General features: G+C 47.2%; 10 protein-coding genes across 10 annotated transcripts; 5 read left to right on the top strand and 5 right to left on the bottom strand.

Annotated features, from left to right (window-relative positions):
• Positions 1-5,326: 5,326 nt before the first annotated feature.
• SNOG_05790 (hypothetical protein) lies at positions 5,327-5,767 on the bottom strand (the record flags this gene model as incomplete). Its single annotated transcript, XM_001796134.1, has 1 exon — positions 5,327-5,767. The coding sequence occupies one exon, from the start codon at positions 5,765-5,767 to the stop codon at positions 5,327-5,329; it is 441 nt and encodes a 146-aa protein (XP_001796186.1).
• A 656-nt stretch (positions 5,768-6,423) lies between these two features.
• On the top strand, positions 6,424-7,194 carry SNOG_05789 (hypothetical protein; the record flags this gene model as incomplete). Its single annotated transcript, XM_001796133.1, has 4 exons — positions 6,424-6,652; positions 6,707-6,744; positions 6,893-6,932; positions 7,040-7,194. The coding sequence occupies 4 exons, from the start codon at positions 6,424-6,426 to the stop codon at positions 7,192-7,194; spliced, it is 462 nt and encodes a 153-aa protein (XP_001796185.1).
• Positions 7,195-7,764: 570 nt separating this feature from the next.
• On the top strand, positions 7,765-8,523 carry SNOG_05788 (hypothetical protein; the record flags this gene model as incomplete). The annotated part of the gene is made up of 2 exons (XM_001796132.1): positions 7,765-7,932; positions 7,969-8,523. 2 exons carry the CDS (start codon positions 7,765-7,767, stop codon positions 8,521-8,523), a joined length of 723 nt encoding a protein of 240 aa, XP_001796184.1.
• Positions 8,524-8,881: 358 nt separating this feature from the next.
• Positions 8,882-9,835, bottom strand: SNOG_05787 (hypothetical protein; the record flags this gene model as incomplete). The annotated part of the gene is made up of 2 exons (XM_001796131.1): positions 8,882-9,273; positions 9,700-9,835. The coding sequence occupies 2 exons, from the start codon at positions 9,833-9,835 to the stop codon at positions 8,882-8,884; spliced, it is 528 nt and encodes a 175-aa protein (XP_001796183.1).
• Positions 9,836-11,156: 1,321 nt separating this feature from the next.
• On the top strand, positions 11,157-12,058 carry SNOG_05786 (hypothetical protein; the record flags this gene model as incomplete). Its single annotated transcript, XM_001796130.1, has 2 exons — positions 11,157-11,262; positions 11,355-12,058. The coding sequence occupies 2 exons, from the start codon at positions 11,157-11,159 to the stop codon at positions 12,002-12,004; spliced, it is 756 nt and encodes a 251-aa protein (XP_001796182.1). The 3' UTR covers positions 12,005-12,058.
• Positions 12,046-13,050, bottom strand: SNOG_05785 (hypothetical protein). The gene is made up of 4 exons (XM_001796129.1): positions 12,953-13,050; positions 12,823-12,900; positions 12,607-12,689; positions 12,046-12,553 (listed from the first exon to the last, which is right to left on the bottom strand). Exons 1-4 carry the CDS (start codon positions 13,031-13,033, stop codon positions 12,187-12,189), a joined length of 609 nt encoding a protein of 202 aa, XP_001796181.1. The 5' UTR covers positions 13,034-13,050; the 3' UTR covers positions 12,046-12,186.
• A 176-nt stretch (positions 13,051-13,226) lies between these two features.
• Positions 13,227-13,919, top strand: SNOG_05784 (hypothetical protein; the record flags this gene model as incomplete). Its single annotated transcript, XM_001796128.1, has 1 exon — positions 13,227-13,919. The coding sequence occupies one exon, from the start codon at positions 13,227-13,229 to the stop codon at positions 13,917-13,919; it is 693 nt and encodes a 230-aa protein (XP_001796180.1).
• Positions 13,920-15,124: 1,205 nt separating this feature from the next.
• SNOG_05783 (hypothetical protein) lies at positions 15,125-18,454 on the top strand (the record flags this gene model as incomplete). Its single annotated transcript, XM_001796127.1, is given in 3 exon segments — positions 15,125-17,360; positions 17,470-18,363; positions 18,381-18,454. The coding sequence occupies 3 exon segments, from the start codon at positions 15,125-15,127 to the stop codon at positions 18,452-18,454; spliced, it is 3,204 nt and encodes a 1,067-aa protein (XP_001796179.1).
• Positions 18,455-18,845: 391 nt separating this feature from the next.
• On the bottom strand, positions 18,846-20,427 carry SNOG_05782 (hypothetical protein; the record flags this gene model as incomplete). The annotated part of the gene is made up of 2 exons (XM_001796126.1): positions 18,846-19,396; positions 19,458-20,427. The coding sequence occupies 2 exons, from the start codon at positions 20,425-20,427 to the stop codon at positions 18,846-18,848; spliced, it is 1,521 nt and encodes a 506-aa protein (XP_001796178.1).
• A 982-nt stretch (positions 20,428-21,409) lies between these two features.
• SNOG_05781 (hypothetical protein) lies at positions 21,410-22,707 on the bottom strand (the record flags this gene model as incomplete). The annotated part of the gene is made up of 3 exons (XM_001796125.1): positions 21,410-21,853; positions 22,075-22,453; positions 22,634-22,707. 3 exons carry the CDS (start codon positions 22,705-22,707, stop codon positions 21,410-21,412), a joined length of 897 nt encoding a protein of 298 aa, XP_001796177.1.
• Positions 22,708-23,662: the final 955 nt, after the last annotated feature.

Below are 23,662 nucleotides of genomic sequence, written 5' to 3'. Positions count from 1 at the left end.
TTAGATTAGAAGTAGTTATTTACTATAATTACTAGTATGCTTAAATAAGTAACTTATCTGCTTTATCTAGAGTATTTAAGTTAAGTTCTCTAAGTTGAAGTAGTAGAGTAAGTAATACGCTATAGTATTACTCTCTATAATCTAATTTAATTACTAGAGCAAGATAAGCTAGCTCTACTAGCTAGATATATCTACTATTAGCTATCTTCTTCTATACTTTAAGCATTATGCCTAAAGTTTCTCTCTATATTACCTAGCTTAGGTGTAGATTCTAGAGTTATAAGCTAATTTTAATCTTTTAGAGATCTTATATAAATTCTTAGTTAATTGCTAGCTATGCTATTATCTTACGTAGTTTCTTTTTATATAACTCTCTAATTATTTAGTTAGCTAGCTATCTAATTAGTTTATGCACTTAGTTTATCTCTAAGATTATTCTTAGTAATTTCTTCTAACTTTATTAGTTTACTACTTTTCTAGGTATAATCTATTTCTTAATAAAGAGGCCTAGATTATTCTAGCTTGCTATTATATAGGGATATTAGTAACTTTAAGCGGCTAAATTTCTTTTCTATATTCTTATTAATTCCTTTCTTTAAAAGAAAATAGGCTTTTATTAAACTTTAATATTATAAGTTATAATAACCTAGTTAAAGCAAAGGAGATCTATATCCTTATAGAATATTTAAAGGCTTAATAGCTTACTAAGTTATCTTAATATAACTCTTAGAATTAGTTTTAAAAAACCTATATCTTATACTAGCTGCTTAATCTAAATTTAATAGATAGGCTTAATAGCTATATATATATATACTACTCTAATCTAAGCATAGATTAGCTATTCTTAATTAAATAACTGCTAGTTTATAGTATCTAAAGTATTATTAAAACTAAGAATTAAGAACTTTATTTAGTAATTAATATCTATATAGTGCTATTAAGCTTATTTCTATAAAGCTAAGCAGCTATATCTAGTATCTCTAGCTAAAGCTTATTAGGCAGATTTGCGCTTATATGTATTTTTATTACCTTTATAATTATTTTCTATTCTGTATGCTTAGCTAAGCTATTTAGCTTATAAGTATAAGATAGAGTAGCTTTAATAGTAATCTTATTTTTATCTACTTATTTCTTAAATCTTAATTATTCTCTTTATACTTACGTTATCTAATTACTATCTTAGTATATCTCTATAATTAAAAGGTTATATTTTATTCTTACTCTCTAGTAGTACTTTTTAATAACTTTTATAATCTTAGATAGTGAACTTTAATAGAAGATTATTATTCTTAATCTTTCTAGAATAATTATCTTTTATTAGTAATAACTATTACTCTTCTAATTATTCTAAATATATATTAAATAGGTTCTATAAGATCTAATAGAAGAGTTAAGGTAATCTCTCTTTTAGTTTTCTTAAGATTACTTATAAGGCATATGCTATTGCATAATATTTATATCTAATCCTTCTAATACTAGTAATCTTAATATTTTATATATATTTAGTTAGAGCTTATAATGCTTTCTATCTAAGATAACTTAATTATTAGTGCTATATTTACTTATTACTACTTCTATTTTATAGATAATATAATCTTAGTATAGCTTTTATAATAGTAGAGACTAAAGAATAGAAAGACTTAATTAATTCTAAGAAGTTAAGATTATACTTCCTAATAAGCGTATAGAGTAACTTATTCTTAGATAGATTACTATATTAGAGAGTTTAATCTTAACTAGTATACTAGATATTTCTCTAATCTTAAAGTCTTACTTCTAAGATAATATTAAGATAGAAGCCTTTAATAACCTTTATATTAGTAAGTATAAAGTCTACTATATATAGCCTATTTAGTCTAATTATTAGGTTTCTTATAATTTAAGTACTAATACTATTAATAAGTAAGTATTAGGTTTCTACCTTAATATACTCTCTATTTATAGCTTTAATAAACGTTCTATTTTTAATTAGACTATAATTATTTACTAAGTAGACGCATGCTCTACTATTAAGAATTATAGATTAGTATAGTAGGTGCTAATTAAAAGTAGTGCTATAGACTTTTAGTAACTTTTTTATAAAGAGAGTTAGATTAATTAAGCTTACTTAAATAGTAATAGAGTAATCTTTATCTAATCTTTTCTTTCTTAGAGTAGTAGACTAACCTAACTTTTTAATCTATTTGCAGAGATCTTACTATTTAGGTTTATTATACTATTCTAAGATCTTTTTCTTATTTATATTATTAAGCTTAATTAGATTACTAGAGGCTAATCTTATTACTGCTATTTAAAGCTTAAGATAAGTAATTAGTTTCTAATAATAAAACTTATCTAATTAGAGCTTTTATAGGTAAGACCTAATGCATAGGCATACTTTTAAGCCTTTTTTAGTTTTTCTAATTAAGCTATTTTAAGTAGTTTACTTATTTAGAGTTAGTACTGCAAAGATTAATAGTCTCTTTTTTTTTTTAGCATTTTTAGATTACTTACTTAGTATAGTATTAAATACTATAGTAATATTATCTAATATTATATTATTCTTTTCTAGAGATACTCTTTCTATAACTTCTACTTATGTTCTATTAAGCCTATTCTAGAGTATATTTCGCTATAATTACCTTAAGAAAGTTAGTAAGAGTAATAGTCTCTTTAACCTCTAGAATATTATACGTCTAGGCTTAGGCATAGAGAGTTTACTATTTATTAAACTACTTCTCTAGCTTAATTCTACTATACTTAGCTTTATCTAGATAAGCTTAATACTCTTATCTAATTTAATTCTAAGTTATAGCCTTACTTAGAGCTAGCTAATCTTTAAGCAGTTTAAGTTATAATTAGAGGCTTAAGTTATTTATTTAAGAAAGCCTAATTTAAATAGGCTTAAGAAAGTCTAGTAAGACTATTTTTATAATCTAGTCTTAAAGATTTATAAGTATAGTAGCTTTTTAAGACTATTTAGTAGTAAGAACTTTCTATTATTAGACTCTCTTATTATAGTTAGCTAATAAAACTTTATAAGCTTTAATATCTTTAATATATTCTTATAAAGACTTTTTATAATTAGCTTTTGCTTTATTAGTAGCTCTAGTAGAAGAATCCTTTAGCTTAACTAGCTTAGTAGATAATTCTAGGTATAAGAGAGCGTTATTAAGAAGATTAGGCTATAATAGGCTATCTAGATTAATATAGTCTTATATTCGTTTTCTAATAGTATAAACTTTAAGCTAAATATACTATGCTAGCTAGTCTTTATAAGCTTAAAGAGTAACTATAGAAGAAAGTTTTATCTAGTCTATTTAGTTTATTTAGACTAATATTATTAGAATAATTTAAGAGGTTTAAGAGAAATAAGAGTAGTAGAATAATTAATTTAAGTACTTAGTAAATATAAGATATATAGTAGAGAATTAACTCTATAATCCTATAGCGCTAGGCTTATAACTATTATAGCTAAGTAAACTTAAGAGAAAAGATTATATTAATTACTGCTCTTCTAATATATTAGAAGAGCTAGCTTAAATATATAAATAGATTATAGAGAAACGTTAGTCTACTTTCTAAGCTTAGTTAGCTTAGTTATATAGATTAGTACTTTACTGTTCTTATATATTAATACTGCGATAGTATAGTTTCTTAAAAACTACGTTAAAAGTGTATAATATATCTTAACGTTAACACGCTAGTAGAGCATAACTAACTTACTTAAGTAACTAACTTACTTATAAAACACGTTATAGTATTTGCAATACTAAGAAAAAGTAGCTAGCTTAGTAGTCTAGCTATCTTAGTAGTTAAATACGTTATATATAGTATATATATTTATTATACTATTATAATATATTACTACGCAGTTATTTTAGTAAGAAGACTATAGCGCTTACTTAGATACAGCGCTTACTTAGATACAGCGCTTACTTATAAACTACGTTAATAGATAATTATATATTATATTTATAAGTAAGTAGAAAGTCTTAGTAGAAACAAACTAGCTTAGTAGATTAACTAGCTACGTAGTAGAATACAATAAATATTATAAGAAGATTTTAGTAGCTATCTAGAACATACTTCTAAAATTTAGCTTACTACTACTATAGCCTATAGTCTAATATGCTAGTAAAGCTAGAGAATTGAATATTAAATTCTAACTATACTTATAAGCTCTTTCGAGCTCTAAGCGAAGGTGCTTGATGTTTCTTTCTCGTCGCTAGTGCCTTTGTACAGCTCTGACATGACGGAACTCAGAATCCGAATCCTATCAGTTTCGAAGCAAATCCAGATATACTGCGGGGCTCCTTCAATTACAAAGAATCGTCGATATCTGCAGTGCTTGCGAGCCTCTTGACTTGCTCTTGTCACGGGTGGAACAGGCGAAGGGGACCAGAGGTATCTGGGCGCCCAACATCGCTCACAGACTCTGAAAACTCGGTCGGCTGCAGTAAACAGTTCCCGAATTTTGAAGCGGAGTTTGGCGGGAAGGCGTGGTAAATAGTGGAAGGTCGCAGTTGAATCTCGGACCATGTCGCAGCCTTGGTCGCTGTGTATGACAATACAGGAGTACAGGCTCGGCCGTTCGCGCGCGAATAGGGTATCCGGAGATGAAATATTGGAGCGAACGCTATGTACCGTAGCAGATCGCGATGGCGTGTTGGAATACTGATACCTTGACTCCCTCGCACCTAACTCCTTTGGGACCCGCCCTGTCCGCAGACCTTCCTTTCGCGTCAGAGTGCGAAATTAAGTTGAACAGCGAGACTAATAATACAATACGATGACTGCACGCATCGGATCATGACAGGTCAACTAAACCCATTGAAGTCTTGTCGGGTACAAACTCTATGGAAATGGTCTGTTCGTACATCCCCAGGCTGATGAGTAGTCCCTGCAGCATTGTGCTGTCTTTGTCTCGGAGCATTCGAAGAAGCCAGTTTTCTGCGCACCACCCATGTACTTATAGACTTGGTACGGAATCTGGCTCTTCACCGACTTCTCATCCACCGTGGACGTTTTATCGTAGCCACCCTTGATTAGGCAATCGTACGAATCAAGAGAGTCCCCGAGAATGGTAGCGTCAACATCAACAATATATTTGTCAAAGGTCTACTGAGATTTTGTTGGTATCTTTTTCAAGCTGATCCAATAATCGATACCAGGAACCGCAGACCGACTGGTCACGAATCTCGATTATGTGTTCCACGTGGCCGTATCTTGGATCGTTTTCTTGCACATCCTCATCAGCGGTGAATTCTTGTAGGTCGATTGCCCAATCTGTCGTTCCTGCAAAGTTGTACTTGGACGACACTATCAAGGCCGGACGAGAGCAATTTTACGCCATGTATGCTACCCATTCTGTTCCATCGCCATACATGATAATGTTGGAGTCTTCTACCGTATATTGCTGAGAAACGCCTTTCGAGATGATGCTATCAATCTCTGCGTTAGAGATGTAGCCAGCAGTGTCGGTGTATTCGCCTTTCGCTGCGTTCGATTGGCCGAAGCTGCCAGTAAAGAGACACTTAGGGCCTGTGCGTCCTGCTTGTGCCATCTTGAAGGAGCGTCCATAGCTCGTGACACCGACTACAACCTTGTTCGAGGCGACGCCTGCTTTAGCAATCATAGAAAGACTGTTGATAGCATCAGTAAGATTTACGTGCGATCGCAAGCAGTTTCCATTTGGGCATCCAGGGGACGTCCACTTGTTGCCGTAATCCCACTGGCCATGTAGATCATAAGTCATGTAGATGATGTAGTCGAGCGCGACACCCATGATCTCGATGGGAAGAGCTTTGAGGTCCCAGAAAGAGGCTGGGGCTGCAAAAGAAACCGTCTTCCCGGACCCAATTCTTGACTTCAGCTACACCAAGGCATTGTAGTAGTCCATGCCTTCCGCGTTGTCGCCGCTTGGCGGCACACCAGGAATGTCAGGTACTCCGGGATCGTGAAGATGGCGTTTGCGACCTAACGCGTGGACGCTACGGTTATGCGGCCACCAAGCCTTGTAGCATCAGCCACAATGACGAGGCTGAACTTTAAACTTTCTGCACGTCCAACACACGCAACAAGGTCTCATCGGGCCGAACGGGGGCTTGGCTATCCAATAGTAACGATTTGTACCGGCTCCATCTTCAAGAAACAAGGCGTGGATCCTGTGACTATGCGAAGAGTATGACATGGTTCTGAAATGCCCAGAAACTAAACACGTTGCTTGCGTATTGGCTGTACGCAACAGACGTGGCTGACGTTTTTGTAGTTCTCAGTACAAGATCAAATGGTCAAATCATAAGGTGTAGAATGTTACATATATAGGTAGGTCGTCTCAGAAAAGGATGTCTGAAGATGCAAAAACTGCTCTCATACTAAAAAATCAACTTGACTTTAGCATATTGAGTGCCTCTGTCGAAAAATCTCAAACTCACTATAAATATGATCGTCTCTCGCCTCGTCTCTCTCGTCCTTCGCATTGCACAATTCGTGTTTGCGGCCATCGTGCTTGGTCTTACAGCGTATTTTCTGTACCAGCGCTCTCGGCACAATGATGGACCATTCGGTCGCGTCGTTTTCGCCGTTATATGGTCTTCTCTGTCCATCATCGGCGCCATCATATGGGCAGTTCCAACGAGTTCTTCCATGACTGGCTATGTCTCTGACCTTGGTACGTCGCTCCAGCCTAAGGAAATTATATACACACGGTTTTGACTTGATCCAGTCTTTACCGCCGGTTGGGCAGCTGTCTTCGGTCTTCTTGTACGTTGGTTCAACGGCACAAACTGTGGATCTGCTTGGGACTGGGCTGGCTTCTCCTTTAGCCGAGACAACAACTGTGGCCAATGGAGGGCAGCTCAGGCTTTTTCCTTTCTCTCAATGGTCATATGGTTCGCGACATTCCTTCTAGGTATTATTACTGCTCACCGTCTCTCCCACCGCGCGGCACCGTAAGTTGATCATCAGCCCATAGAGTTCCACATGATTAACAACTTTCAGTCGTGGCGCGCGCGTCTGAAGTAAGCCCAAAGCTGCCGTGCTGTTATGACTGCCCCAGAGGCCAACAATGGATACGCTATGGTCAAGCGATTTGTAGAAATGGACTACTTTGGTGCTAGCCAAGGCCCATTTCTACGAGCATGGCGTCTCTTGTTGTCCAGGGACACCATATCTTTCGCCAAAGCCAAATCTGCTCATGCAAGGGTAGAATAATCATATTTATTTCAGAGTAAAGGCGTTCTTTGGTAATAGGGTCGCGATTTTCTCACAAACCTGTCCCACTATATCTCCACCCACAGTCACAAGATAGAGGATAAAGGATAGTATTTACTTGTCTTACATCGAGTCTGTCCAACCACCTAAACTGATTCGGATTCATAATGATTCAATCCAGTCTCATAGAATGTTACCATGAAGCAATGAAAGCACCTGCCGAGTACAATGACTACGTAACTCCTCCAGGGTTTATCTCATGATAGACTTTTCACGTTGAATGCTCTCCCGGAGATCATCTGGCTAAACGTTTACGCATGGTGCCTTGTGGACTGTGCCCCTGGTGATTCCGCCTCTCATACATATATATATATATACGGCCTCTCATCCCCACTGCCACTAGTCTCGACATCATACTAGATCTCAACCTCCTGAGTACACTTGTCAGCACACATATCAACTCACCAAAAATCTCACGAACATCTCAACCAATCTTACCATTTGGGCGGAATGTGCAACGCCCTCCGAATCAAAGCCTTGATCAAATCTCTATCTCTTACCCCGTTCACCATGCCCTACGCGCGCGATACCCGCCTCCTCAACCTCGATGTCCTTCTAGGTGGTGTCAAACCCACATATCTAATCGCGCATGGTTCACCTGTGTCAACATCGCCGTACTCGAAAAAAATGAACGGGACAGACTACGACGCTTCGCACGACTACGAGTACTGCGTTCGAGTCGTGGGGATTGCACACGCACTGTGAATGATTGAGCATGGGGTATGGGAGATGGATCCATTGGTGGTGTTTACTGCGGCGCTGGTCCATAATATTGGGGATGGAGAGTACCCCAAATCAGTAGCAGTCGATCGAGATCTATTGACGCCTGAAGAACAACGTGAGCTCCACCGCAAGATTGTACATTCCTTTCTCACCAATCTGGAGTGTCCTCCACACATTGCCGACGCAGCTGCGGAAATCGCTTCGAGCGTGTCATTTTCGCTCGAGCGCAAGGATCCTTCACACATACAGGGAGTTCTTTGTCGTCTTCCCGCACTGAGAATCGTCCAGGATGCGGATCGCTTGGATGCGTTGGGAGAAATGGGGATCGCCCGGGCAGCACTCTATGGAGGTGTTGACTCGAAGTGGAGGAAGAATACTACCATGACACTGGCTGAGCGTATGAACAAGAGGTTCGTTCATTATCCGGGCTTGATGAAGACTGAGACAGGGAGGGTGAAGGCTGAGAGGGCCTGGGAGTACATGGTCCAGTTCAAGAAGGGGATGGAGGAACAGGCGGATTGTGAGGCAATTCTACAGGATGGATGAGTGTGGTAGGGGACTGGCTTCTCAGGCAGCATGGACACTTGCTCTGATAAAAGGTGGACTTGAAACGAAGTCTCGATCGCGATGTGTTTGCGCACTGTGAACACGTGAAGCTGGAGCTAAGTATAATAATAATGTGAAAGGGGGCACAGGCTCCTTACAAGGGCTACGCATACTCCGCATTACCGTCTTTGTCGTATCTGACGTACTTCATCTTGTCCATACCATGCGTTGCCCGCAAGTGGCAGCTGTCTGGATACTGACACTTTCCAAAATCCCTCTCGAGAGCGCACTGATGTCCCAGATCTACGAAGTGTTAGCTAATTTGAATAGCATATGACCGGATCTGAGACACCGTAGCTCATGCGTGCATGCTGGCGGCGAACGTAGCGATAGTGATGGTCAACTTACAGCAGTCAATGTTCTCACAGTACCTATTCTTACAAGCAAGACTGCGCGTCTTGTAGCGTAGGGCATTCAGCTCGCCCGGGGTCAGCTTCGGCTCATGCTGGAATTGGCATAGTTTGCCATTGTCGCAGTGGCCACCAAGATGCCAGTGATTGCACATCTTCTTTCCGGTGCGTTTCATGCGTTCCTCCAGCGATGCAGCAGCAGCTGGATCACGTGGTGGTAGCGGCTCATCCAATCTCTGTTCTTCCTTGTTGTAATAGGCATATTTCTTCTTTTTGTTCGTCTTGGTAGTTGGGGCAAGGGAAATGTTGCCGACGGCGCCGGCGGACTTGCCGACAGTAGCTGTATGCAGTCAGCACTAGCTTCCCACGTTCGTTCGGTACGAAGAAACGTGGTGTATACAGGATACTCCCAATACGTCATGCATCAATGACTCACCCCAAGAAGTGTCCCCGTTGTGTTCAACGGGACCCCCAATATCAGAAGACGGTGGAGTGTTGGGTGACGGATTGGTCACCGATGGTCTTGGCGAGGGATTTGTAGTCGTTCGCAACAGCCCTGGAGATTGTGTCGGAGTTGGCATAATCATGTTGGATACGATTGAAGCAGTCGCAGAATCGGGTAGAGGTTCAGACTTGAACACATTGTCAAATCGAGCACGTTGGAAGAAAGATAGCTCTGTAAAGCCTCTGTGAGCGGGCGTAGCTAAACGTCGAGGTACAAAATCAGTAATGTCTCATACACGCAATTCATGCGCTGGCGACTTACTTTCCAACAAGGTTATGCAGGCTGCTTTGGATTCGTTGTGTTTGAACTGTTCGAGGTTGACAAGATATCCAGCATCATGGCAGCCACCAAAAATAATGTGGCGACACGTAGGATTAGCGCTGAATGTTCGAAGCATCTCTGTAAGGCGATGTTCAGCAATGCAAATAGCTTGGAGGATCAGGGGGTATACCTTTAATCTTATGATCGGCTCTTTCTTTGCCTTGACCAACATCTATAATACTAAATAGAGGCTGATTGACGCTGAAGCGTTGGGCGAAGGCTCGAAGGTCTGAGGGAGCACGGAGAAAACCAACCTGTGCCAACTTCATGGCAAGTTTATCAAGACTCAAATATATTTGAACCATAATGGGCCAATTGCCAGAGTTGCCATGGAGCGAAGCAACATGGTCGCGAATCGCATGGTAGAGCCGAGACGCTGCTTCGGAGCCGCCGTCACCAGCAGCGGTTTGGAGTAGGGCGTCTTGAAAAACAGCTCCATCGCCATCGATGAGCGCGAGAACGAATGAGCTTGCCTCAAGCTGGCGCCCATAAGCAGATACGTCTTTTCTCTGCTCCTCCACAGTTCTTTGGTAGTTCCGCCTGATATCTCTTTCAGACAAATAATCGTTTTTCAGATTAGTGTGCTCTTCGGACAAAGCTTTGTACTTTTCAATGATTTCCTACTGCGGAGTTAGTAGCGTTACAGAGTCATTGGACACGCGACAGGAAACGTACACTAACGAGACGCTCTCTAGCATCATCAGAGGCCCGAAAATTATCAAGCTGCTTAGAATATCTGTCTAGGTCGGCCATTGCGTAAAAAACACCAAAGAGATGAACAGTGGCAATTTTTTGGACTCGATAGAAGGGCTCACAGAGCGAGGTGGTTGATTGAACGTAGAGCTGAGGCAGCAGCCACCACGCGCGTATTTGATGTGAGCGGTCGGGTGCGTCAGGTCCGGGCGCGGCGCTAGCTGATGATCACCCGTTGAGACGAGGCACAACGATTCTGCACGTCCAAGGTAGGCTGGCCGCTGGCGGAAGCAGAGAATAAATGGTGAAGGATTGTGCAAACAGTTTCCGCGACAAAGCAGGTGTGGAAACAACTTTCGTAGCAAAGTACATATGCAGTCTCGTGGAGGCGCAGACGTGATGCTGCGGTCCAACCGTCGCGTATGTGGCATGGGCAGGTTCCAGGTCACACAAAGCCAGCACATCGCACAGAAGGTCGAAAATTGCATCTCAAGGTTGATATACCGGTATAATTAGTTGCACCACCTTTCTGATTGTCCACAGTTTACTTGGGCTAATGCGGGATCTTTCCGCCTCCCCTCTCGTCTTACACAGCAACCCCACCATGACGCTTCGCATAGGAAGCGGACAGTGATCGCACATAAAGCTGATTGTGGGCGCTGCAGCCCGATCATAAGTAGAATTAGCACATTGTATATACCGCAATGTCAGCCACCAAGAAAGCCCGCACCCATCCACAGTACGAACTCCTTTACTGGCCAGGCATGCCTGGACGTGGCGAGTTCATCCGTCTAGCTTTCGAAGCAGCCGGCGTATCTTACACAGACGTATCCAACGAACAGGAAAACGGTCTGTCTACCGCGGTCCAAGCCTTCACTCGACACTGCTAACACACATCCCAGGAAGAGATATCATAAGTGCTCTCGTATTTTCCAACTCCAAGGGCGACTCCGACTCTAACCCCCCCGTATTTGCACCGCCAGCTCTGCGCATCCCCGGCGCGGGCAAAAATGGGAAACCACTACTCTTGTACCAAACGCCAGCCATCCTGAACTATTTGGGTGCGTCGCTCGGTCTTGCAGGCGACGATGAGGCGGAGAAAGCGTGGGTACTGTCTCACACTCTTACTGCGCTCGACATGAACAATGAGGCGCATGACACACACCACCCTGTCGCAACAGGAAAGTATTACGAAGACCAGAAGGATGAGTCGCTCAAGAAGGCCGAGGACTTCAGGCAAAACAGGATCCCCAAGTTTCTGGGCTTCTTCGAGCGCGTGTTGCAGGGAAACGAGAAGGAAGGACAGGGCAAGCATCTTGTGGGGGCGAAGCTGAGCTATGCTGACACCACCTTGTGGCATGTGTTGAGTGGTTTACAATTTGCTTTCCCCAAGGAGCTGGAAGTGAGAAAGAAAGAGTTCCCCGCGTTATTTGAGACCTTCTATCCTAGCGTGCAGGAACACAAGGGGCTCAAAGAGTATCTCGCTAGTGATCGTAGGATGCCTTTCAGCATGGGTATCTTCCGCCATTACCCTGAACTGGACCGGCAGTAGACGAAACCAATCACCACAGTAACATAATTGGACACGGTCTTCACAGTAGAAAAGTCAATTGCAGGTGGTATCTTGGTGCCCATCGTAGGCTCATATCATGTCATTCCATTTTGATGCCAGGTACACGAAGCATATCCGAAGCCGAACTCCCGAACCAAGGAAGATCCTAACCCAGCAGCCGTCTAGTAGTCGGTAGCAGCGCTCTGGGGGAACTCGAAGTTGACGCCCTTGCCAGTGAGGCGCTTGTAGACCTCGGTGTAGGTGTCGAGCCTGTAGTCAACGCCACCACGCTCCTTCTCGTCCAGAACGACCTTCAGGACCTTGCTGCCGTCCTCGCGGGTACGGAGACGCTTGCCAACAATCTCGACAGGGTAGACGAGGTCGGTCAGAATGGCGTCGTGGACAGCGGTCAGGGTTCGCGAACGGGGACGCTTCTGGGTCTGCGAGGTGCGCGACCTGTTGGAGCGCTTGGGACGGGGAAGAATGCGGCGAGAAGCAACGATCAGGACGTGGCGGTCGGAGAATTTCTTCTCGAGCTCACGTGTGAGGCTACAAACGGTCAGCTCGACTCTCTCCCAGCACGGAAATCTGGCGGTGCGTACCGCTGCTGAGCCTTGTGCCAGCCCTGGAGAAGGGGAACCGGGACAAAAATGACAATCGCCTTGCGGCCGTGGCCAACCTCGATCTAAGAATCCTGGTGTCAGCAAATTGAAGCTGTCCAGTGCCCACCGCCTCTTCGTTTGTTTGTAGATTGCGTATGCGTGTGCATGCGACGCTTCGAGTGCTTCGGGCGCACCGAGCGGCTGGGGCTTTCATACCTCGCGGGCAGAGACGAACTGCAGAGGGCGCAGAGAGCTCTTCAGGTCGGGGACATTGTTCTCGAGGTCAGTCAACGCCTGCGCAAGGTCAGCAATGCCGTCTACGAGTGGGGGCGGGCGGGCGACGTGCGTTGGCGATGCTGGTCTCGATCTCCGAGGGGTTCTGCCTCGAAGGGCTGTTGGGGGCGATCTTGTTCAGCGAGTTGGACATGTTGGCGGCTGTTGTCGAATGTCGAGCTTGTCGGAAAGGAAAGTTCGTGGATCGGACCTGGGTTAATTTTGCAGTCGCGGTGCACTGCTAAGCTCCTAAGCGAGGCGCTAGACCATTGCGCTAGCGTCGCGTTGCGCGCTCCCAGGGTCCATCGCGCCCGACACATCTGAAAGCTTCCGGCGCTGGCTTCACCATGTCGCAAACTGCGCGCGCTTCCGTCGCTGAATTTCGACCTATGCTCTCGCCTCCCGTCCGAGTATCGCTCCGTACTCTCCAGTCATTCTGCCGCCCTCAATGCCAGCCAAGTCCAACGACACGCGGCCTACCACCCCAATGCCTCACGCAACGCCGCAACCTCCAACTCTACAAGACAGCGACAGCAGAAACAGTCCTTGGAATGCACAAAGTGCTCCCCTTCACACAGTACAGCCTACCTCCTCTGAATCCTTCGACACATTTGGTCAATCTTGCCAAAGGCGGAGAAATGCTTGCGCAAATATCTCTGCAAGACGTTTACGAAAATCATGTCATGCCAGGGCAGTTGCTGTATCTTGATGAAGAGATAAATAAAAGGAAGGCTGAGAGCTTAGAGGTAAAAAACGACGTGGCACTTGGGAAGCATAGAACGTTTGGCATCTTCGAAGCTGAATCTATCCCGGGGAACAAGAAGGATGCCCGCCAGGGAAAGGGCATAGGAGCTCTGAGAGTGACTCCGATAATGTTATCGAGCCCTGCACATTACTTCAAGCACGCCATAGACCGCTCGTATCAATTCATCAAGCATGGTTCTCCTGTTGAGTTCACCATGCGCTTCAGAGGTTGCGCATGCAAAGAAGGAAGAGAAACTCCTGCCTGTCGGTCACGAATTATGGCACTGGATACATGAACACTTCCCTCACATACGACCGGACTTTATTCTCAGATCGATGCCTGAAGGCTCAAGATTCATCATCGAACCTGTGACAGATGGCAGGGTTCTACAATTCGTGATTGGAACGGATAAGGCACGCCACAATGGTCCTTTCCGGAAAGACTTGACGGAACGCCTTTTCAAAGTCAAAGCCTCAGTCACAATGTCGGTTGAGCAAGGGAAACAGGCGCAATTGCCGAAGTATTATCGCGATCAGCTACAGCGAGCTGGTAACAAAGCTTATTCTCCAATGACGGGCTTGCCTATTGAAAAGAAAGGGGAGGTAGACGCTATGGACATGGACACGGATACTGACACCACTGTGGATAGATATCTGCCAAAGGACACCACTGGCGATAGACATCTGCCAAAGGACACCACTGGCGATAGATATTTGCCAAAGGATCCACCACGGAACCCTGTCAGGGTTGACAAGCTCTCCAAAGACGGTACACTCTTGGGTCCACGGCTAATGCGGGAATATGTAAGTGGTAGAGAATGGAAGAAACTCGGAGCCAGCGGTGAATTTACAACGTCACAAAGGGGAAATGTACGGGCGAAGACGAAAGGACTGGAAAAGACTGTCCACACCGGGAATTTGATAGAGGAAGAGTTAGAACCGAAGACAGCGAAGTTAGTAGAGGATCCAGCATTCCTGGGTACAGACGTGGTTGAGCAGACGTCCTGCGGGTGTAATTGTACTATGTAATTGTGCTGTAGTAGTGCTGTAGTAAATCATGTACCAAAGTGTTTTACGAAACATGGTGCGACAGTGGTCGAGGCCTCGTCATTGTGCTTGGCGGATGCGGCGTTAGGGCTGATGGAAACATGGATGTTCCAAGGTTGGGCCGTGACCACATTTCTGGGTCCACAGGCAACACACGACTGCAACCGTAGTAAAGCTACCACTACATCACTACATCACTATATCGCACATTGCCCCCTCGCTCTTGGTGCGGCCCAGCGAAGCCACGGTTTCCATTGCGCGCCGGCCTTCTCCCTCTCTCCCTCTGCAATCCGTCCTTTGCCCAATGCTGGCGCACTTGCCATCGCGGTGATAACCCTCGTCGACGTCCGATCCGCTGCTCGCCGGCACCACCGTACACGCACGACAGGCTTCGACAGACTCCGACTTCCTCACACGCCGACACGCCGACACGCCGACACGCCATTGAGACCCGATGAAAGCCGCGCGGCAGGCGTGTCGCCCAAAACACCAAGTGCTTGTGCTCAAGTGCTATCCCAAGTTCCAGAAGAACAATGCCGAGGTCAAGGCCAACTCGAGCGAGCTGAGCTACCTGCTCTACTACGCGAGCACGCGGCGCAGCAAACTGCAAAAGGTCGGCGACTTCCTGGACAAGCGCACGACCAAGGACGTATGGAAGGGCAGCACGGGGAGCGTGCAGGTGACGCTGCAGATTGTCAAGGCGCTGGTCGAGAAGTGCCCGCGCGACCTCCCGCTCTATGCCCGCGCCGTACTGCGCATTCTGCGCACCATCCTCAGCTCCAGCGATGTCACCATGCTCGAGGAATCCGTGCCGGCCTTTGAGGCCCTGTGCGCCCACCAGGACCCCGCCGCCCTCGCCGCCGACCAGGACTACATCCGCCAGTACGAGGAGATTGTGCAGTTGTACGCCCAGTACGCCTCCAGGGACACGCCCAAGCAGGGCAAGACCCCCGTCAGCTGGCCCGTCGCCATCCGCTACCGCAAGGCCGGCCTGCAGGCGCTGAAAGCAGTCGCCGCCTCCGAGTCGCTCGGCTCTGAAACCGGCCGCCAGCTCGCCGCCATCATTCCCGTGGTCCTGCTCAACATACACGCCGAGACCGGCGCATACCTCAAGCGCCTCGAGCACCGCGAGGCGCAGAAGGACGAGCACGACAAGGAGCAGGCCCTGCGCCGCCGCCAGAGCGTCTCCACTGCACGCACCGACGAGGACGAGGGCGGCGATGCCGTCGCAGCCTCGGGCACAACCGAGGATGCAGACAAACTCGCCGAGGAAGAGGTCGGCATGCTCGCGCTCCAGGCGCTGAGAAACATCTTCCAGGGCGTGAACCGCGGCCAGCTTCGCCTCGCGACGTCGGCGGTGCTGGGCTTTGTGAGCACCCACGTGCAGAGTCCGCCGCACCCGGGCAGCGACGCTGCAAACTGGGCTATGACGCTCATGGCCACCATATGCGCATGGGCGCCTGTGCAGGACCGATACGCCATTCTGGTCGGGGCCGTCGAGGCCCTGGTGCGCAGTCCCATTGTCGAGGACGACCTCGAGCGCCAGTTGGTCCTGGCAACCGTCATAGACCACCTCCTCGCTTCCACCATCAACTTCATCGGCCTCAGTGTCATGGACGTTCTGGTCGGGCTCATCTCGCACACTTTGCTATTGCTACAACTTGGCGGCCCCGGCTCGTCAATAGTGCCGCATCACCAGCAGGCAACATCGGTGCTGTCAGAGAAGGATGTCGCAGATCAAGACAATACGGGCAAACTCGCGGGCGTAGTCATGGAAGTCGTCAAAGAGCCCTCAAAAGCTCGCTTCAGTCTGCTGGACACGGTGCAGAAGTGCATGGCAGATCTGGCAACACATGTCTACTATACCGACCAGATCTCGGACATGGTGGAAGCAATTCTCAGCAGACTGAAGCCCTCAAGAATGTCCAGCATCTCCTCGACAGCCGAAGCCATCGAGAACCCTACCGGAACCATCGATGCCGTGGTCGACTCAGCAAGTCTCCAGGAGAAGACACACGTTGACCGCTTTTTCTCTTTTGAGACTGCCCGCATAACAGCCCTGGAGTCTGTAAAAGATATCATCAAGACTGCAAATACACGACGACCCGATGGGTCTTCTGCGTCGGTGTCACGAAGCAAAGTTGGCGTAAGTGTATGGGAGGGTACGCAATGGCTACTGCGTGATCCGAGCGGCAAAGTCCGGAAGGCCTATGTGGATGCACTCGTAACTTGGCTTGACCTCGAAAAGAAGAAGCAAGACTTGAAGATTGTAGACAATTACAAGAAGAAGGAAAAGCAAAAGGACAGCGACAAGGGTGCCTTGGCACGACGCGCTGTATCCAACGCTTCGCAAAAAGAAAGAACACCAAGGTCTGGCAAAGGTAGGGATACTTTCCTTCCGCTTCTGCACCTGGCTGTCTACGAAAATGCTTTATACTACGTCGATTCTGAAGAGGACTACCTACTTCTCCACTTGCTCCTTACCACGCTACTCAATAGACTTGGGGTCAACGCTGCAAGGAGCGGACTACCGATGATTATGCGACTACAGGAAGATATTGTAACCATTGAGGACCCCGACACAAAGATACGCGTCGGCAGCTTGGTGCACGGCTATCTTTGGGCTCTGAGCATGGCTCTTGATTTCGAAGTATCGTCCGTGGGACGCTCTTTGCACAATGAGATTTCACGTAGGGACTAGCAAAGGCCTCTGGGTGAAGAGTATTCGAATACCACCCATGCCTATTGATCGGATCGAGACTCCACAACCTAACCCGGTTCGATTAGCCAACACAACAGTTGAATTAGAAGCACTCAACCCCTTCGACAACCGTGAGGCCCTCGTGGAGAAGATCTCGGAGGGTTATTCGTCCTCGCTGTACTCCCCTCCATCCTCGCCACCTGGATCACCTGGCCGTTCATTGTCAATGTCTTCCGCAATACCTGCCATTCATCAACCAATCAATGTCAAACCTGCCCCTGAACTACCTTACAAGATCAGGGAAGAGCTACTTGCTGAGTGGTCGCGCGATCTCTGTCTCACTACCAATACAAAGGACTCGTCGTCGGCTTCGATGACCGGATCACGATCCGGCACTCAATACACAAAGAACAACTACCTTGGTGTCAACATTCCAAACGGTGGCCTCGACAGCGGAAGCAACTCCCCTGTGCCGAGTCCAAGGCGCGCACAAAGTAGGCCGCCATCTACCGCGTATGGGCTAGTCGGTCGTCTAGGCTCGCCTCACGGGAATAGCAGTCCCAGTCGCACCCCCGGCAGCAGCTCTTCACAGCGCAGCACAGTCCGCGTCGACGACTTGAAGCGCGCACTCTCTGGCTCAGGTCCCCATGCTCCCAAAACCAGTTACTCTCATCGTGCCCCCTCCCAACGATTCCGGACGTCCAATGACCACGACTCATCCGCCTCGGACTCGCTCGTTAGCGTGCACTCTCTCTCCGATGCTTCTTTCCTAACAATGGATCGTCCTGACGCGCCGCACCTTGCGCAGACGAACGGAGACGGCGAAACCACGCCCGCAGCTACACTTACTCCGCGTCCGCAAACTGCAAACTCAATAGCAGCTGCTCAGCACTACGCCCAAACGGCCCACGAAAAGGCATACGCCAGAGGCGGCGTACCGCCTGTCCCTCCTATTCCTGAGAGTCTCCGCGATAAGTCAACATCCCCAATTGGTATGACTGATAGTCAGGACTTTGCGAGACCAAAAACCGCGCCGAATGGAAGCGCAGTGAAGAAGAGCAAGAGCGTAAGGAGTGGGGCTAGTAGAGGTAGAAGCGGCGATCGTAGACAAAGAGGCAGTGAGGTTCAGGGCAAGAAACCAGATTTCTCCGGATTTTTAGATAGTATAGGTATCGATGAAGATGATGTAGAGGACGAGGTGGTTCATGGGGTGGGAAAGGCACCGTATTAATATAGAAAGAACGGATTGTGATGCTCAGACAGAATACGGGTTTCTCTAGTGCATAAAACTTTATTACTACTGGTGCTGGACTATTTGGAATTGCTGCACACTTCCTGTGCCAACTACAAGGAGAGTATGTGTTCCGCAACAAATACTTGTATGCGTATGCGAGATAATATATATGATTGGTATGAGACTGCCCTATCCCGTCAAAGAAGGATAGCAATAGCTGCGAAACGGCCGCCGTTGGTGCTACCAAGTGCTCATGCCTGTAGGAAAGTGCGCCAGGACGTCATCGCCACACACGTCCTTTGGTGGTAAACTCAGCGCCTCTGAATCGTTCCACTCAGTGATAGTGTCTAGCGCGTGAAGTTGCTCCCATACGACAGGCGCAAATGGTCCGGACTGCTCTGTTGCTGCTTGACGATGGTTTGATTCCTCCAGCCACGCGAATCCATCAACATGCGTCGAACTCTGTACCGGTTGCTGTAACGATCTCGGGTTATCCAGGTCGAAGTGGATCGAGTTTGAATGATAGGGCGTGTGTTGCGACCACGAGCTTAGTGTCGACGTATCGCTCGCCCGCCTACTCGACAAAGGCGGTGCATCCAAGCTCGTGCGTGTGAGAGGGTTCAGGAGCTCTTCTTCACATCTGCGGACGATATTGGCGACCTGGTGCAGCAGTTGATGTTCGACAGGGTGCGGAAGCTGTCCTGCAGTGCTCAAAAGTTCCTGTTGAACCCGCCTGAGCAGTTCGCGGCGAAAGCGACGCGACTCCTCGCTGGGCGTGTCTGCGTCGTAGACTGTAGAGTTATCAGTCTGCGCTTGTGATAATGACATTGGGTTTCGTCCGACTCTACTTACAAGGCGATGGGATGTCTTCGAGGTCCACGTCTGGAAAGAGGACATGGTACACATCCCTCCACTTATCTTCCTCGGGTCGAAATACCGGCGATCGCTTGCGTAGCGACTTGAGGGTCTCCCTATCTATACCTTCGATAGATTGAGGTTCTGAAACTAAGCAATGTGCGGAACGCAGATGGCTTGAGAGATCCATGTCGGCATCGAATGTAGCATAGCATCTTGGGCAGTAAACCAATTGGGCATGTGCGCGGTAGAGATGCTCTTTCATGCGATGGACCGTAGGCCAACCGGGTCCAGGGCATGTACGGCGCGCGCGGAAGCGATGCGGCTCGTGCTTGTAGAAGGGACAGGCAAATTTAGCACCGCGCTCTGAGCTTCCAATTGTGGCCAGTGATCCACGACGTCGTTTGTTTGGGATCTCCTTGTCTCCTTCGCCATCGTCGTTGTGATACGGTTCTTCGTCATACCTTGTTTTGCGCTTCCCTGAGTCTTGGGAGACTCTGCGAGTACCTCTTTGTGTACTGGACTCGTTGCCACTCGCAGCGGTTGATGCATTACCGCCGTTACACTGTAAGGCTACACCACGTGAGTGAGATTCGACCTTGCGCATGATAAGGTTGATGGTCTTGACTGTAGGGCCAGGTAATGTACAGCGAGGAGCGGAGGAAGTTATATGGTGTTCATCATCGCTCATGTCAGTGTCTGTGTACATCTCATAGCTGGTAGCCGACGATAAAGATACTATGGAGGAGACTCGCTGTTCAGGTCGATTGTGCGATGGGAGGTTGTCCCTGATCCATTCTTCGATATCATCATCTGCCTCCTCCAAAGTCGTTGATGGACCCTTGATAGCGGGGACTGACCGAGGCTCTTCAACAAGGCTACTGCTCAGGTGCGGCATCACCAACGTTCTCGAGAGGTCATTTTGCAATGAAGAAACTGTATCGACCCGGTATGCGTTGCCAGTCATGTGGGAAAGCTGTAGTGACGGAATTCGAACCAGGGAAATATCTAGCTATAACTTAGCCAACGACCCAGTTGATGATCATGAGTCCCGTAAGCATACGCTTCTGCGGATCAACATATTCGAAGGGCGAGAGTGAGATATCAAGATCGCTGTTGTACCCAGAGTCTCTCGTTCTGGACGATGATAACGAGTCCCGTCTTGACAGCTCTTTCGATATGCTCACATGGGGTAAGCTTGTGTGCCTAAAGCGACTTGAAACGACCGAGTCCATTGCGCGTGAGAATTACTCGCAGATGGATTGTTTGCATTTGGTCGCAGGGAAGAAACAATTGCAGTGCAGAGGACGATGAAGTGTGGACATCGACGGGTGCCTGGAAGTCGTCAGAAGCATGCGGGCCCAGTGCGCGAATGCGCAGACGAAGAATCCGTCAGCTGCATTAGGACCCCGGGACCGGTCATCAGCCGAATAACAAGCACGAAGACGAGACGAGCCCCTCCTCGGATTGCCTGGAGCGGGAAGCATGACATGAGTAATGTGGCTGTGTGATGTACTTGGATGCTTGACCGGCAGGCGGTCTGCCGGTAGTGGGACAAGCGAACTATTGACAGGGCTACGGGTAGCACCTGAAACGATTAGCCTACATCCCCTTTTGTACTGTGGTACGCCTTGTTCATCATCTCTGCCCAACAAATCAAGTTCAAGGTCATGCTATTTTACATTGTCTCGTCCCCAGTCTCATCAATTCGGTTCTGAATACTTGTCTTATTCACAGCGTGTTCCATCAAGAATAGACAGCATACCTTAGGCAGACTTCCACACGCAAACACATCAAGCGCGCATGACGCCTAAAGCGCAATTTATCAGATCAGGTGTAGAGAGATATACTGGGTACTAAACGTAGTGCCTTCGACATTTCATAACCATATAAGAGAAGAAAAGCATCAGGCGTCATGATTCCATGTGGTCTATCAATCAACCTAGCATCTATCTGTATACCGGGCCGCCCATATTTGCATTGCTTCCACTGACATTATACTGAGTAGAAGTTGGTGTATTGAATGGCCCAGTCTGCGCAAGCGGCGCCCCCAAAGCATTTACGAAAGCCGGTGATATTCTGTACGGAGCAGAGTGCGTAGTTTGTTGCGGACAGCAGTTATACTGCCCCATATGAGTATTATTGGGACAGCAATTGGGTCGTTGCTGTGGTATTGTCTGTTGAGATGATTGCTGTGTGTATTGAAGCTGCGGTCGCATCGGGGGCGGTTGCGGGATCGGAGGAATAGGTGACCTCGTCTGTGTAAACGATGGGAATGCTGGTGCAATTTTGTTGTAGTCGGGCCATGTGAACTCTGGGAGATTGGAGAATGCTTTGCCGCCTGTTGTGATCAAGATGTATGCGTTGGGATGGGACGGGAAGAGATGAAGGCACTACATGAATTAGTCATGTCCCTCAGACTCGTTACTGCAAGAGGACCCACTGCAATGCTCATAAAATCACTACTATCTTCGAGAAATTTGTTGACGCCTCTCAAGCCAGACATGCCATCTGTTGCACCGGGATTCGTAGGCGCTACACTGCATTTTAAATCCCAACATCCGCCGCCGCTCACAGTCCTCATCCAATACGCTTCGTCGGCTCCTAGACTTACGAAGCTCGGCGCTTCGGCTCCATTTGCTTTCCAGGTCGTTTGCAACACATCCTGAGTTTCCAAGCGATTCAATATGGATTTCTCAAGTTTGGGAGGTAAGTTGGACCAGGAGGCAGACGAACTATCCCAAGCATAATATGAATCGTAGGGTCCAAGAGTGATGCTGAGAGAGGACAGGTCTCGAATTATGCCAGCGTTCGAGCAGTACAGCCAAGAGGTCAATGCATTGGGCAGATTGTAGTGCTTGCAGAGTATTTTGCCGCCGTGATCTCTGTACGATACGAAATATGTTCCGTTGTTGCCAAGTGCGAGTTCGATAACGTCTTGGATTGCCGGGGTTTGCGTGAAAAGAGCCTCGATGTCTGAGGGTAGGTTGTGCCTGGAGATGGTGAGCGGATGTCCCTTTGTTACTAGCACTTCTATGCAGCGCAAAGTGGGCTCTCAACGAAGCTCGTGAAAGCCATCGTTCCTTTTGGGGACCATGCAGTTCTGCAATCTCCTTTCCGTAGAGTGACCACAGAGCAGCAAATCGATTGCAATCAAAGCTACATAGACTTACCAAGCCCAATGTTTCGGCGTGTTGAAGAAGTAGCTTTCCTTCTTGCCTAACACGAAAGTCACTGAGATGGGCATGTTGATATGTCTCTGAACTTGGAAAAGTCTCCCCGTCCCATGCACGTGACCAAACTGTAAGTAAAGGGATCTGGGTACTTGAGCTGTCTGATGCGCTTGTCGGCGAAGTGCTAAACGTTCTTCCAGCAGGTAGGATGAAGGATGCAGAATGTACAAGTTCTCGGAGTTTCTTGCGATTCACAGCTAAGCGCTTGCGAGTTCAGCGAGTTCAGCCGCAACCCCTCGCGAAGCCACTCCTCGTGTTCGCTAAGCCGTGTCAGCCACATCGATTGACCCGAGAAGAAGCAGGAAAAATGTACAGCAGTTGTCAATCCCGACGGAAAGTGGCCAGGCTAGGATAGCAGGTAGCCCACTTGATAACCAAAGCTGTACACAGTATTGGCGGTGGGTGCGACACTAAGATACCAGCTACATCCCTCGTAACTAAGTAGATCTAGCTGCCACACGGGCGCTTGTACTGCGACAGGCTCAATCAAGTGTCGGTCTTCGGATTGGAACCAGGGCACGAGCAAATACAGCATTTGAAATTGATGAAAGACTGGTGATGATACCAAAGCAGCTGTCCGTGGACCAAGCTGGTTGCGCCAGACACCTTTGTACCCGCAGCGCTTCTACCGCGCTGGTTGTAGAACCCCAACATGGTCCAATCCATTATGCAGCCCCCATTCACCTTTCATTAGACGTCTTACGTGCTGCTGTCGTTGAACCTTCTCAAAACCCTTGACGCCAATTATGCCGAGAGTCATGCGGACCTAGGTGCCCTTACGTACTCCATCCCCTCTTGAGATTCAGTACGAACTCGAACGAAGTGAAAGGAAGACATTACCGATTACCACGCCTTCCTGGAAGCGGAGGCGGCACGAGCGGATTTCCATAAGCATCTACATGGAGAGATACGCGACAATCAGGACAGTACCATTTTGAGCGGCGGGAGGGGATGTCGGACTCGGTCATG

This window comes from Parastagonospora nodorum, assembly GCF_000146915.1.
Source record: "Parastagonospora nodorum SN15 chromosome Unknown scaffold_8, whole genome shotgun sequence".
Classification (NCBI taxonomy): Eukaryota; Fungi; Ascomycota; class Dothideomycetes; order Pleosporales; family Phaeosphaeriaceae; genus Parastagonospora; species Parastagonospora nodorum.
The sequence above is the reverse complement of the archived record's forward strand: the minus strand, read 5'-3'. Positions and strand labels throughout refer to the sequence as shown.